We start from the raw sequence: 15,965 nt of genomic DNA, 5'->3' as shown, positions 1-15,965 counted from the left end.
CTCCTTGGAGCTCTGTGTACAATAGCCAAGACCTGGGCGCAGCCTCGGTGTCCTTCAGCCGAGCAGTGGATCAGGACGATGTGCTACATGTATGCGGTGTCCAGTTACTCAGCATTAAAAAGAGTGAAATGATGCCACGTGCAGCAACGTGGACGGACCTAGAAATTGCTATCGAGTGACGTTAGAGAAGAAATACCGTATGATATCGTTTATATGTGGAATCTAAAAAGAAATGATAAAATTAACTTAGTTACAAAACAGGGATTCACAGACTTAGGGAATGAATTTATGGTTGCCAGGGGGAAGGATGAGGGGAAGGGATAGTTAGGGAGCTTGGGATGGACGTGGCAGTTCAGTTGCTCAGTCATGCCCTTTGCGACCCCATGGACCGCAGCACGCCAGGCCTCCCTGTCCATCACCAGCTCCCAGAGTTTACTCAAACTCATGTCCATTGACTCGGTGAGCCATCCAACCGTTTTATCCTCTGTCGTCCCCTACTCCTCCTGCCTTCAATCTTTCCCAGCATCAGGGTCTTTTCTAGTGAGTCAGTTCTTCGCATTAGGTGGCTAAAGTACTGGAGTTTCAACTTTAACATCAGTCCTTCCAATGAACACTCAAGACTGATTTCCTTTAGGGTAGACTGGTTGGATCTCCTTGCAGTCCAAGGGACTCTTAAGAGTCTTCTTCAACACCACAGTTCAAAAGCATCAATTCTTCTGTGCTCAGCTTTCTTTACAGTCCAACTCTCACATCCATACATGACCCCTGGAAAAATGATAGCTTTGCGACTAGATGGACCTTTGTTGGCATAGTGATGTCTCTGCTTTTTAATATGCTGTCTAGGTTGATCATAGCTTTTCTTCCAAGGAGCAAACATCCTTTAATCTCATGGCTGCTGTCACCATCTGCAGTGATTTTGGAGTCCCCCAAAATAAAGTCTGTCATTGTTTCCATTGTTTCCCCATCTATTTGCCATGAAGTGATAGGACTGGATGCCATGATCTTAATTTTCTAAATGTTGGGTTTTAAGCCAACTTTTTCACTCTCCTCTTTCACTTTCATCAATAGGTTTTTTAATTCTTTACTTTCTGCCATAAGGGTGGTGTCATCTGCATATCTGAGGTTATTGATATTTCTCCCAGCAATCTTCATTCTGGCTTATGCTTCATCCAGCCTAGCATTTTGCGTGATGTACTCTGCATATAAGTTAAATAAGCAGAGTGACATTATGCAGCCTTGACGTACTCCTTTCCAGATTTGGAACCAATCTGTTCCTTGTCTGGTTCTAACTGTTGCTACTTGACCTGCATACACTTTTCTCAGGAGGCAGGTCAGGTGGTCTGGTGATTCCCATCTCTTTAAGAATTTTCCAGTTTATTGTGATCCACACAGTCAGAGCTTTGGCGTAGTCAATGAAGCAGAAACAGACTAACAAAAAGCAAGAACTGTGTTGCTTTTTTGATGATCCAGTGGATGTTGGCAGTTTGATCTCTGGTTCCTCTGCCTTTTCTAAATCCAGCTTGGACATCTGGAAGTTCAATGTACTATTGAAGCCTGGCTTGGAGAATTTTGAGCATTACTTTGCTAGCGTGTGAGATGAGTGCAACTGTGCGGTAGTTTGAGCATTCTTTGGCATTGACTTTCTTTGGGATTGGAATGAAAACTGACTTTTTACAGTCCTGTGGTCACTGCTGAGTTTACCAAATTTGCTGGCATATTGAGTGCAACACTTTAACAGCATCGTCTTTTAGGATTTAAAATAACTCGGCTGGAATTCCATCACCTTCCCTAACTTTAACTTTGTAGTAATGCTTCCTGAGGCCCACTTGACTTCATACTCTGGTATGTCTGGCTCTAGGTGAGTGGCCACACCATTTTGATTATCTAGATCATAAGACCTTTTTTGTATAGTTCTGTGTATTCTTATCACCTCTTAATCTCTTCTGCTGTTTCTGTCCTTTATTGTGCCCATCTTTACATGAAATGTTCCCTTGGTATCTCTAACTTTCTTGAAATCCCTGGTCTTTCCTGCTCTGTTTTTTCCTCTGTTTCTTTGCAGTTGTCCACTTAGAGCCTGCATTAACACTGTCACAGGGGGCGTGTTTTATGCCAGTGTTTTCAATGGGAGCCAGAGCCCTGCTGAAGTGTGTAGAGATTGGGGTGAGTGTGTCAGAGTCAAGTGTCAGTTGCTCAATTCCCAGTCAGGAGCTTGGAGCCAGGTTCTTGAGCAGAGATTAACGTGGTGACCTTGACTGCTGGGTCTGTAAGTGATGCCTGATGTTGATGAAGATGGGCCTCACAGTGACTGACACACAAGATGGGTTGAATGCAGCAGTCTTTTCATTTGTTAAAGTTTTATTATTATTTTTTATCGGGGTATAATTGCCTTACAGTATTGTGTTAGTTTCTGCTGTGCCATGCGGTGAATCAGCTGTGTGTGTGTCTTCGTCCTCAGTTGCTCAGTCGTGTCGTGACTCTCTGCAGCCCCATGGACTGTAGCCCACCAGGCCTCTCTGCAGCACTTGCCACTTCCTATCCCAGGGGATCTTCTCGATCCAGGGATTGAACCCGTGTCTCCAGTGGTGAACAGTCAGCTGTGTGTATTCATGCAGCCCTTCCCTCTTGAGCCTCCCACCCTCCCACCTTTCTCGGTCATCTCAGAGCACCAAGCCGAGCTTCCTGAGTGTACAGCAGCTTCCCACTAGCTATCGGATTTACACATGGTAGTGTGTGTATTTGTCAGTTGTAATCTCCTGATTCCCCACCCCCGCCACATGGCCACATGTCTGTGTTCTGTGTCTGCATCTCTGTCCCTGCTCTGCTTATTTGGTTCACCTACACCATTGTTTTAGATCCCACGTATGTGTTAACATAGATATCTTTTCTCCTGTCTGATTTTGTATGCAGACTCAGTGGCAGTCTTTAACTTAATTTTTATTGAGGCCTAGCTAATGTCAGTATTAGATAAATTGAAGTGATTCTTCTCCCCTCGTCTTGTCCCTCTCCCCTGCTGACCACTAGTTTCTTCTCTAAATCAGTGCATTTTTTTTGTATTCCCTAGTTGTAATTTTTTTATGCAAGTGATATCATACAGAATTTGTCTTTCTGCCTTATTTTCATTATTTATGGCTAAGTAGTTTTCCATGTGTGCGTGTGTATGTGTGTGACATCTTTATCTCTGTGTGTGTGTGTGTGTGACATCTTTATCTGTGTGCGTGTGTGTGTGTGTGCCATCTTTGTCCATGTGTGTGTGTGACATCTTTGTGCATGTGTGTGTGTGTGACATCTTTGTCCGTGTGTGTGTGTGACATCTTTATCCGTGTGTGTGTGTGTGTGTGTGACATCTTTATCCGTTCATCTGTTGATGGGCATTTGGGCTGTGTCCATATCTTAGCTTTGGGGAATAGAGGTGCTGTGAACATTGGGGTGCATGCATCTTTTTCGAATCAGTGTTTTTGTTTTTCTTAGATATATACTCAAGAGTGGAACTGCTGGGTATATGGTAGTTCTGTTTTTAGTTTTTTCAGAAACCTCTGTAATATTCTCTAACGCCACACCTAATACAGTCCCACCAGCAGTAGAGGAGGGTTTCCTTTTCTCCACGTCCCGGAAGGGCAGCAGCCTTCCACAGCCGGGAAAGCCTGGCGCATTGGTCATGTAGGCCTGGGCGCTGATGGCTTGGGCTCATTTGCTGGCAGAAGGGGTGGAGAAGGACAGGTCTGCTGAGGGGACTGATCCACTGCTTGGGGGTGACAGGTTTGCCCAGGGGTCAGGGGGTGTGATGGCCCCTTGGATGTAAGTGGGCCCTTGGCAGGGACCCCTGACAAGAGTCTGGTGTGGCTGTTCCCGGGGAGATGGTGTGTAGACCCTAAAGCTGTTTGGTGGTGGGACTGCAACTGGTTAACTGGTCCTGCTGTCCTGTGGGTTCTGACCCACCTTGTTTGAGCCTCAGCTTTCACAGGAAGGTGGGCACTGATCTGAACGTGCTTGAGTGAGAAGTTGGGGATTTGGGCCCTGTGGCTCCAGGAGCAGAAACAGTCGGAGGGCGTGTGTGCTTGGAGTTCTGGGCTCAGGAGGACGGATGACGGGAGGCGGGGCAGCCGGGGAGAGCGGTGGGCTAGGGGTGGGGGCGCGGAGCAGGAGGAGGAGGAAGGCTGGGGAGGAAGCAGCCCACGGTGCGGCTTCGGGAGAGGACAGAAACCCAGAGCATGAGTGCCCGCACGTGCCCACGCAGCGTTTAACTGGATCTGCCCTTTTGCTTCTGTTGTGAGTGCCTTCTCTTTTTACACTCTTGATGTGTGTCTCCTGGGCACAGTGTGGCATGGTAGGTCTCAGAGATTTTGGCAGTGGATTGGAGTGCAATATTTATGCCATTTATAGTATAATCAGCTTTTTTATGTTGAAGTCAACATATATTGGGTGTTCGTATAGGGGATTCTGAGCTATTCAGTACAGTTTTTATATTTGGGGATTTTAATTATCATTAAACTTTGTCTTGTGTGATTAAACTTGAGCATCAGAAAAAGGCTCTTGGAGAGAAGAGTGGTGTCCAGCCAGCTTTGAGACCGTGTTGGTGGCAGTTTGAAACAGGTAGAATGTTTACTTGTAGTGCACATCTAAGGGATCACTTGGCAGGGTCTGGCTTTCAGTGGCGCTATTTTAGTGTCAGTCTTTTTTTCAGTAAGTATTTATTGAGTGTGCTGGGTGGCAGGCACTGTTTTAGACAAGTTCATCACCCCTGTGGGATTTGAAGAAGTTTTTTGTTTTTTGTTTTTTGTTTTTTGTTTTTTGTTTTTGTTTTTTGGGAGATGGTGTGTTTCTCTGAAACAACTGTTAAAACATATTTTTTCTCAATAGGGTGATTCTGAAGACGATACAGAGGAGCAGTCTCAAGAACAGAGGTAAGGAAGGGATGGGGGCAAATCTGGGCTAAGTCTCCCTGCCCACTTTGGGTGCTTTCTGACGTCTTGGAATATGTGTTTATGTGTTTAATATTACCTGTGACAAGCCTTTCTTTCTGACGTTTGGGGTATCTGGACTCTAATAATACGGTTTTGTTCTAAATGAAGTTGCACGGAAATCTCTGGAGACATCCCCCACCCCAGCTTCACTCTCCTGTGCCGTCCTTGCACCCTCCGCCCTGTTCACCCTCTGTTCTGTCTGCACACACCTGTGGGTCATCGTGGTGCTGCGAGCCGAACATAACACTTTGAATGAGACCTGCTTGTGTGCAGTAGGGAAGTCAGACATTACTGTAAATAAAGCAAAATAGTTATGTTTATAATAAGAACTATCAGTAATCCAGCTGCTGTGGGAGAGATGAGCAAGGTGGGTCACGCGGACAGGTGGTCGGAGGTGACGCTGGAGCTGAAGTGTGGGAATGCGTGGGGGCAGCCACATGGTGGGCAGAAGGAAGGGAGGGTGCCAGGGCCGTGCGGCGGGGCACTGCCAGTGCAGGGGCCTGGAGACGGCAGTGTGGTTCTGTAGGGTCAAGGGCGAGGCGCTGCCCGAGAGCACACACAGTGACGAGATGCAGCTTTATTGTTTCAAGTGTGAGGTGAGTGGTTAAAAGTGGCCAGCAAATCGAAGATGTAAACTACCTTTTTGAAGAGAATGCCTTGGTCCCAGGGCTCGCTTGGTTCACTGTTGTCAAACTGGGATGTCCAGTGCCTTGGAAGGACCTCAGTACTCTTTAAGTGGTGCCGGGCAAGGGCGTGCATTTCAGAGAATCAGCTTCTGGATTCCCAGCATCCATGTCCTGTCCTGAAACTGATCTGAGATCACAACTTAGCGTTTTCCACCTCTCTTCTCACACTGTCACTTTTCCGCTTTGCCAGAGAAAGGCATATCTTTTACCAGGGCTTTATCTTGCTCTGTGCTTCACCGTGGGCAAAGGGACAGTTGAAGATACTGTTACTGGTTCGGAGAAAATGACTGAACTCTGGATGACAGAGTCATTTGTAACTAGTGGTTTTCACGTCTTCACTTTCTATAAAATTGAAGGAGGACCCAATCAAATTGGCAGTTGTTTAGACTATCAAAAGTTCTTTTTATTGCTTTTTACTGGAGCCTAGTTGCTTTATGATGTTGTGTTAGAACGCTGTAGAGAACATTGCTGCACCGTGTTCTGTATAGCAAAGTGGATCAGCTAAGCATGCACATATATGCCCACTTTTTTGGATGTCCTTCCCGTGTCGGTCACCATGGAGCATTGAATAGCGTTCCCTGTGCTGGGCGTTTGGTCCGCATTAGTTACCGGGTTTATACGTGCACGCATGCGTGCTAAGTCACTTCTGGCGAATTCGACTCGGCTGCGCCGTGGACTGCAGCCCGCCGGGCTCCTCTGTCCGCGCGGTTCCCTAGGCAGGAACACTGCAGACGGTTGCCGTGCCCTCCTCCGGATTGTATACACAGCAGTATATGCATGTCAGTCCCAGTCTCTCAATTCTTCCTACTCCCCCTTCTTTGCCTGGTATCCGTACGATCTGTATGTCTGTGTCTCTGTGTCTGCTTTGCGGAGAAGCTCGTCTGTATCAATTTTCTAGCTTCCACAGTAAGGATACTGTACAATGTTTTTCTCTCTGTGACTCCTTTGCTCTGTATGACAGTCTCTGTGTCCATCCACCTGTCTGCAGATTACACAGTTTCGTTCCTTTTTGTGGCTGAGTAACATTCCTTGTGTGTATACCACATCTTCATCCATTCTTCTGCTGATGGACATTTAGGTTGCTTCCATGTCCTGTCTGTCGTAAATAGCATTGCAGTGGCTATTGGGGTGCATGTATCTTTCTGAATTATGGTTTTCTCTGGGTATATGCCCAGGAGTGAGATTGCTGGGTCATATGGTAGTTTTATTGTTAGTTTTTAAAAACTAAAACTGTTACTGTTCTCCACAACAGCTGTACCAATTTACATTCCCACCAACAGTGTAAGAGAGTTTCCTTTTCTCCACACCCTCTCCAGCATTTATTGTTTGTAGATTTTTTGATGGTGGCCACTCTGACCGGTATGAGGTGATACCTCATTGTAACTTTGATTTGCATTTCTCTAATAATTAGTGATATTGAGCATATTTTCAAGTGTTCTTTGGCCATCTGTATGTATTCTTTGGAGAAATGTCTGTTTAGATCTTTCACCCATATTTTGATTGGGGTTTTTGTTTTTTTTCATATTGAGCTGCATGAGCTGTTTGTATATTTTGGAGATTAATTCCTTGTCAGGTGCTTTGTTTGCAAATATTTTCTCCTAAAAGTTCCTTTTAATGATAGACTTTTGGCAAGAATGCTGAGGGAGTTTAGAGCATGTAGGGACAGTGCTGTAACAAAGGTTCTTACATTCACATCTATGTGAACAAACATTCTCAGTGCTTACATTAAAAAAAAGGACAAGGAAAATAACAAATTGGTGCTAATTAAACTTGTCTCATTCTAACAGTAATATTCACATAAATCAATTACGAGGGAAAAGACAGTTTATTCATCTCATTAAAGGATGCAGTTTCAATAAAATAATGTTCAATTACCTATGAAAATTTGTAAAATTTCTCGGCTTGATCAGTTGTGTGCTAATAAAATTATAATGATAATTCAGAAGAAAAAATGAACACTTAGATCCTTTGGTCATAAGATTTTTTAAAAATCCTGAAATCTCAATTTGAGCCCATAGTTTTGTTGAAAGAGGCTTTGAACATAAAGCTATTTTAGGTTAAAATCCTTTTGAGAGAATATCCAGCAATACAGGAAAGTCCATCTGTATATTTAAAAAAATGGATGATGATGAAAGTTAGTGCAGTGTTATTTAGATTCCTTTGAATGTAATTTTAAAAGTCTGAGTCTGATTAAAATTGCCAGTATTTACAGTATGTCAGAAATTACATTTTTTGCAAACATTTAGATTCACGGTATATATAGCATTTTATGTGTTTGAGATTACTTAAATATATGGGTCAAAGCTGGAAGTTTGTCACAATCCTGTTCGAGTGTCTGGGAACAAGACTAGCTGAGTGCTGACGGTGGTTCCAGCTTGGTTGGCAGCGGTGGGGACGGAGGACGTGGAAAGTTCTGCGGGGAACTTTGGTTGGTTCAGTTGTGGAGATGAAGAGAAGCCTGGAGCAGCGATGATGTGATGGGAAAGGTCTGGCAGAGGGCAGCTGGGAACTCTGCTTGGTTGCCTCCTAGGAATCTCAGACTTGATGAGACAGGAGGCAGTGTGATCTAGGGAGTGAGTGTGAGCTGCTGTGAGCTGGGAGCGGGTGTGAGCTGGGGTGTGGGCTAGGAGTGAGTGTGAGCTGCTGTGAGCTGGGAGCGAGTGTGAGCTGCTGTGAGCTAGGGTGTGGGCTAGGAGTGAGTGTGAGCTGCTGTGAGCTAGGAGCGAGTGTGAGCTAGGGTGTGGGCTAGGAGCGAGTGTGAGCTGCTGTGAGCTGGAAGCGAGTGTGAGATGCTGTGAGCTGGGAGCGGGTGTGAGCTGCTATGAGCTAGGGTGTGGGCTAGGAGTGAGTGTGAGCTGCTGTGAGCTAGGAGCGAGTGTGAGCTGCTGTGAGCTAGGGTGTGGGCTAGGAGCTAGTGTGAGCTGCTGTGAGCTAGGAGCGAGTGTGAGCTGCCGTGTTTTAGGAGCGAGTGTGAGCTGCCGTGAGCTAGGAGTGAGTGTGAGCTGCCGTGAGCTAGGAGTGAGTGTGAGCTAGGGTGTGGGCTAGGAGTGAGTGTGAGCTGCTGTGAGCTAGGAGCGAGTGTGAGCTGCTGTGAGCTAGGAGTGAGTGTGAGCTGCTGTGAGCTGGGAGCGGCTGTGAGCTGCCGTGAGCTAGGAGCGAGTGTGAGCTGCCGTGAGCTAGGAGCGAGTGTGAGCTGCCGTGAGCTAGGAGTGAGTGTGAGCTGCCGTGAGCTAGGAGTGAGTGTGAGCTAGGGTGTGGGCTAGGAGTGAGTGTGAGCTGCTGTGAGCTAGGAGTGAGTGTGAGCTGCTGTGAGCTAGGAGCGGGTGTGAGCTGCCTTGAGCTAGGAGCGAGTGTGAGCTGCCGTGAGCTAGGAGTGAGTGTGAGCTGCCGTGAGCTAGGAGTGAGTGTGAGCTAGGGTGTGGGCTAGGGAGGCCAGGCTGCGTCTTCAGGGGCCTTGTCCTTTGTACCTTGGCGCTGGTCTTCTGCTTTCACAGATACTTCTTTCTTATTAATAAGAACTAGCTTCTTCTCACCAGTTTCGCACCACACTTAAAGATACGGAGTAGATTTTGCCCTTCTTCCTCTTCTGACGTGGATGATTGGAGGGAGGGTGTAGGGGGCATTGAGTCCAGTGGCTGTCAGACTTATGGACAGCAACTCGGCGAGAGACCTTTTACACTGTGATTATTTGTTACCCACAGGCAGTTAATGGGGGTGTCTGACTATGTCCTCCTGCTCATTTATTTGTAAAGTGGCCCTTAACCTGTGCTACCTGTGGTGGACTCTATTTTCTTTTCCATTTTTAAAAATTGTGGCACATACGTTAACACCTGCCGCTTCAGCCAGTTTGAGTGTACGGTTCTGTGGTGTTGAGTACATTCACATGGTCCTGCAGCTGTCAGCCCATGGAACTCGTTTCATTCTCTTTCACTGAAAAAACACCGGCTGCCACTGCTGAATTGATTTCAGAACTCCTTAGTCATGATTCACTGTTGGCTCAACCCTGATTTGTATGTTATAATCTTCTCAATGACCAATAGTCCAGTGTGTTGCTGTTACTTTATCCCTAGTTGCTTTCCTTTTAGCAGGACTTCCAAGCCTCTTGGGTTTTTCTGTTGTTGTTGTGGAGTTTTTTTCCTTTTGTGTAAAGGCAAGATCATGATGAAGGTTGGATGCTGCAACCAGAAAACCTTCTCTGTGTCCATTTTCTGAAAGTGTTGCTTCTGGTGTTTTTGCCATGAATTCTCTATAAGTCTCACATCCTGTGATGGGTCAGTCACCTAAGTACTCACTGTTCGTTTACCTTCTACTGGGCAGTTGGAACTTTTTTAAAAATGAAGATTTTTAGTGCTTTCAAAGCTTGTAGATTCTCTTGCTCCTTTTTTTTTTTTTTTAAATTAAAAAATTTTTTTGGCTGCATCTTGCAGTATGAGAGATCTTAGTTCCCCAACCAGGGATGGAACCTGTGTCCCCATGCCATGGAAGCACGGAGTCTTAACCACTGGACTGCCAGAGAAGTCCCTCTTGCTACTTTTAAATTAAGCCTTTTGCTTTAGAAGAGATGTAGGTTTACGGGAAAGCTGTAAAGATGGTACAGAGTTCCTGTCTACGCTTTGCGCAGTTTACCCCAGTGTTAATCCCTTATGTTGGGGCTTCCTTAGTGGCCCAGACAGTAAAGTGTCTGCCTGCAATGCAGGAGACCTGGGTTCAATCCCTGGGTCGGGAAGATCCCCTGGAGAAGGAAGTGGCAACCCACTCCAGTATCCTTGCCTGGAAAAGCCCTTATGTTACTGTGGTCCATTGATCACAGCTCAGAAACCATTGTGGGTACGTTACTGAGAATTACACTCCACGCTTGATTCGGGTTTCCCTGGTTTTCCCCTAACGTTCTCTGTCCCAGGACCCGATCCAGGAACCCACGTGGCTTTCAGTTGTCGGGTCTCAGGGTGCTTTTCGTTGTGACAGTCGGTCAGAGTTGCCTTGTTTTTGAAACCATGGCAGTTTTGAGGAGTTCATCCTTCAATTTGGGGTTGTCTGAGGTTTTTCCTCGTGGTCAGATTGAGGTTATGGGGGAGGAAGACCTCAGTACAAATTGCCGTTCTTGTCATATGTCAAGGGTGTTGTCTGTCAACGTGACACCCCTTCGGTGCTGACCTTGGCCACCTGGCTGAGGTGCTGATTGTCAGCTCTGTCGACTGGAAACTTCTTCTTGGCTTACCTCTTTCCACACCGCCCTCTTTGGAGGCGCGTCATTAAGTAGAATAAGCTCCACTTACATAAATTGTTCAGAATTCCTCCGTTCGGGAGATATGTCTGTTCTCTCTCACTTATTGATTTATTCAGTCCTTTGTTTGTGTCATGGATGTTTATTTTACACTTTGGATGATAGTCCAGTACTAGGGTTGTGCTGCTATTTTGACTTTTTATTTTATTTATTTTTGGCTGTGCCAGGTCTTCATTGCTGCTCGGACGTTTCTCCAGTTGCCGTGACTGGGGGCTGCCCTCTGGCTGCGTTGTGGCGGCTGCTCTTGCTGTAGACCATGGGCCCTAACGCGCTCAGGCTTCAGTATTTGTGGCTCCGGGGCTCTCGAGCACAGGCTTAGTCATTGTGGCGCACAGGCGTGTGGGATCTTTCCAGATCAGGGATCGAACCTGTGTCTTCTGTGTTGGCAGGCAGATTCTTTACCACTGAGCCACCAGGGAAGCCCTGCCCTGCTATTTTAACGCCATTCATTCTTAACCTTATTTATAAAGTCATTAGTATGTCCTTACACATTTTTCAAACATTTTTGTGATTTTCATTTTAATTACTACCCTGCTGTGCCAGCATTAATGACATCAAGGTGAACTGGAAGTCAGTGGAGGCAGCACATGGGAGCTCCACAGAATGAATGCTCTGTCTCTGAGAGAACCTGTGCGGAGGACAGCTGAAAACTTGGGCAATAGATCTGACCACAGAACAGCCTCAGTGCGTTCTCGTTCTCGGAGGAGTGGCGGCGGCCCTGACCTCTGGCACTGGAGAGAGTGCAGAAAGAGAAGGGGGCCCTGGTCTCCTCCGGACCAGCCAGGGTCCTCGCTGACTACTGTGGATTCTGGGGCGGGGGGCTTCTAGAGCAGCTTGCCTGTGATCTCAGACAGAGTTTGGGAAAGCTTTTCGGGTAATTGGCCTCATTGAAGATTTTGTTTATATTATCCTGACTTCATCTTCTGTGAATGCTATGTAATTGTACTTGGTTGAAAGCCAGAAAAGCAATATTTGAAAAACTTTCTCCCCTCGCTCTTCTCCATCCCCATTTTTCTCCTGGGTGTTCTCAGATATCAGCAGTAATCTGCTCCTCTGCTGAGAAGGATTGCTGTTGGGGATTCAGTGGCGGGAGCGAAGGGGAGCTGGCTGACTTCAGCCCCTCTTAGAACTGGCTGCTCTCTGGATGCATCTCTGAAAAGCCTTTTTGGGGTCAGTTTGTTAGAATGTGAAAAATTTAAGTGTTGGCAGAGTATAAATAGTATGTTATTTCCGTTTTTAAAATGGTTCTGTAAAAATCATCCATACTGACTGGCTCTGGGGTGTCCGGGGAAGGTGGTGGTGGTGGTTTTTAATGTACTTTTGTCTGGTAGCAGCAGCAACATGTGTTCTCCTGAAACCGTCTCCATCAGTTAGAGGCTGATCCTAAGAGTCAGAACATGAAGAAGATCTCGTTAACCTTTCAGCAACAATCTGAAAGATGTAATTGCAGACAGTAACGGCTTAATCTTCAGGGCAGCTTCCTTTTGGCAATGAAGCGGTCTCAGAGCTCCCACGGGGGACGGAACTACTTTCCACTCTTTGTTTTCCTTCAGAAACTGAAAGCCATGTTTTTCGCACAACCCTGGAGTTCCTTACCTGTTGATAGGGTCGTGCATTTCTAACCCGAGCTCGCCTCTGCCTCCTCTCCCGGGTTTTCACGGAGAAGGGACCTGAATCCGGTGGCACCTCCTGCCCAGGTCGCACTGTGCAGTCGGGGAGCAGCCTCCGCCTTGGGGAGCGCGCCCCCTCCACCGACCCGCGCCTGCGTGTGTGTCTGCACAAGCCTGAAATCAGGTTCCCCTTGCCTCCTGGCATACTCCTTGTCCCCAGGGGGTCACTAGGTCTGGCTGCATCTTTTTCTGTCTCCTGCCTCGGTTTTACAGCTACCCTAGCCTGTTCTCCACGTCCCTACCCACCTGATGTATCTAAAACTTGGGCGTCCTTGCCTCCTTGCCTCTTCCAAGCGGCCTCTTGGGGGCCCCTTGCCTTCTGAGCCTCGCACAGAGGCCTTTTGTGATATAGGTGCCCCTCTCCTCTCCAGCCTTCCTCCCCTCGCTTCTTGCTTCCTCTCAGGCACGTGGCCCCTTTGCCTGGCAGGGACTCTCTTTTCTTCCCCGGCAAGCCCCTCACCCAACTCTGCCTGTCCTGCCGGCTCCAGTGCTTACTTTTGTGTTTAAAGTCACCTTCCTCGGATCCCCCAGCACCTAACCGCTGCCTGACACCTAGGAGACGATCTGCTAAAGGAAGGGACAAACCCTCCTCTCTTTAAGTCTTTGAAATTGATTGCTTGTCATACTTCATGTGCCTTTCATATCCAAGCACACAAACCATATTTGTCATTGAAACCACAGTACTGGTATTTCTATTAGGGGTTGTGGTTTTTAGATTGGATTGTTGCAGTGGGTGTGTTTTTAATGAGAATGGGTTATTAGCTCTGTCCCTGCACCCTGCAGTTTCTTCTGCAGGGTTGTGGGGCCTGAGGGGGTGCAGAGCGAACGTGTTCAATCATGATTTTCGTGGCTGTGACAGTGTGAAGTGAATTTCCTTAGACTGTAATAGGGCTCATAATTTGGATGTTGGCCTTAGAATTACAAGCTTTTAAATAGGGTTCTTTGTACATATTAAATTTGTTAAGCCACAAAACCTTTTTCAGCTGTTTTAGGTGGTGAAATTTCTAGCAAAGCTTTTTTGACGCTTATATAATTTTTAGGCCTCAACTGAAATCAATTGGGAAAATGGTATAATAGGATCAGAATCTTATACTGATTTTCACTGAAAGTTTTGCTTTTCTTGAATATGTATTTTTTGCACACACTGGGGTGATTCAGTTCAGTTCAGTCACTCAGTCACGTCTGACTCTTTGTGAACCCGTTGGACTGTACGCCAGGCCTCCCTGTCCATCACCAGCTCCCTGAGTTTACTCAAACTCATGTCTGTTGAGTCGGTGATGTCATCCAACAGTCTCATCTTCTGTCATCCCTTCTCCTGCCCTCAGTCTTTCCCAGCATCAGGGTCTTTTCCAATGAGTCAGCTCTTCACATCAGGTGGCCAAAGTATTGGAGCTTCAGCTTCAGCATCAGTCCTTCCAGTAAATATTCAGGACTGATTTCCTTTAGGATGGACTGGTTTGATCTTCTTGCACCCCATGAACAGTATGAAAAGGCAAAAAGATACGACACTGGCATGATTAGACTTGTGCTAATTTGTATCTTTAATTAAAAAGGATATTTGAGTCAGCTTTAATGATTCCAGGTGTATTTTGAAGGGTTAGTTTAGAACAAAAACAGACAAAAGACGTCATTAATGTTGATAGTCCCGAAACAAAAAAGGGGAATTGGAGATCCTGAAACAAAAAAGGGGGAATTGGAGAGCTTGGGTGTGTTTCAGAAGAACCTCTGTGTCCATTAAATTAGACTCGGTTGGGTCGCCTTTAGGAGAAGTGGCTTAACTCAGTACTGAAAGTCCAGCCTCTCAGCGTCCTTCCACAGGGGCCTGGCTGGGTGCTCACTACGTTAGTCACGGTGCTTATCATCAGAGTAACGATGGAATCCATTCAGTCAGGCCTTCTGACCAAAGGATGAGGCAGTGTCGACAGACCAGGAAGACTGGCTATGGAAATTACCACATGGTTAAAAAGTGCATGGGTCTTCCCTGGTGGCGCAGTGGTAAGGAATCTGCCTGCCAATGCAGGAGATGCAGGTTTGATCCCTGGGTTAGGAAGATCCCCTGGATTAGGAAATGGCAACCCACTCCAGTGTTCTTGCCTGGAAAATTCCGTGGACAGAGGAGCCTAGTGGGCTACAGTCCATGGAGTCACAAAAGAGTTGGATTGGACTGAGCACATACAAAGTATGTAAAAGACTCAGAGAAGCTTATTTTAGACAAGAAAGAAGGTAGTGAGTGCTGTGAGCAAGAGAGAGGCTTGGGTGTTTTGTTGCTGGGAATCCAGCTTAGGTCTTAGAGATGAGCTGACATTTTGGCCATTTATCCCTTCTTTACTGTGCTTTGGATCAATGAGAAGAAAGGTATCCTAGATGGAGCCCAATGTATTGGCAGCAGTGTTGATTAGTCCTGTAAAGATGTTGGAGACGTGTTGAGACATCTAGCCTCTTACTGCTTAAGGTGGCAGAACCTGGGATTTCAAGGTTCAAAGAAGAAATGTAATTTCCCAAAGCAGTATTCTCTGTCTGGGAACACCAATAATGAGATAATGGGGTCTCCTGGGAGCTTGTTACTCTCGTTTTAAATGAATTGTCATCAAATTATTAGTTTGTTGTTAGAGTCTTCCACATAGGAAATAGGACTCCAGAGTAATAGTGATCTCTCCTCCCCAGTAAATGTGACAAAAGAACATTGCCACTTCACAAATAATTACTGCAGTTAGTCTGGACAATGTTTCATAGAGGTGCTCAATAAAGATGTTTTTGGAACCATTGCTTTAGGGTTTACCATTGCATCTACTTGTAAATGATGTGAGAAAAAGTCTCATTTGTGAACTGTAGTCCTTCCCAATGTTTTCCCCCAAAGTAGTGGGGATGTAGTTTTGAGAAGTCTGCTGTGGGTATGGAAATTCTTTTTTTTTGGCCGGGGGGGAAGTCTTTTAAATTAAACAACTTAGAATTTTCAGTCATTTAAAAATTACTCACTGATTATTCCTTTTTTTTCCTTCAGAAATCATTAAATAAAATCCATGTTTCAGGAACACAGATAGCCTGTGTACTTTCTGGCATCATCTCTTCTCTGCTCCACAGATGCTTACCCCAGTCTGAGAAGCGCGGCTTTAGTGCATTCCTGCTTTTCCCCTTACTCCTTGTCCTGCTGTTTCTACCCAGTTTGTTCAAGTAAACACGGCTCTGCCTTCAGAGCATGTGGCTGTTGGGCTAAAACTACACTTGTCGGGTAGGAGAGATGATTTGCCATTTGTGGAATGTCTGGCAGTGCCCACTGCTGTGCTTGAAGTAGTTCCCAGGGAACAGCAAAGACACAGTGTGTGACCTCCTGAGCTGACCTTTGTGAAAACATGTACATTAATTC

At 46.1% G+C, this 15,965-nt stretch overlaps 1 protein-coding gene across 1 annotated transcript in view; it reads left to right on the top strand.

Annotated features, from left to right (window-relative positions):
* TMEM131L (transmembrane 131 like) overlaps window positions 1-15,965 on the top strand; it is a 174,238-nt gene that overhangs the window by 8,724 nt on the left and 149,549 nt on the right. Inside the window, 1 exon segment of the mRNA XM_070474735.1 lies at window positions 4,858-4,901. Coding sequence (XP_070330836.1) covers window positions 4,858-4,901 — 44 coding nt within the window.

The sequence above is a fragment of the Odocoileus virginianus genome, chromosome 12 (genome assembly GCF_023699985.2).
Source record: "Odocoileus virginianus isolate 20LAN1187 ecotype Illinois chromosome 12, Ovbor_1.2, whole genome shotgun sequence".
In the NCBI taxonomy this organism is placed as follows: domain Eukaryota; kingdom Metazoa; phylum Chordata; class Mammalia; order Artiodactyla; family Cervidae; genus Odocoileus; species Odocoileus virginianus.
This window is presented reverse-complemented; position numbering and strand designations above follow the sequence as displayed.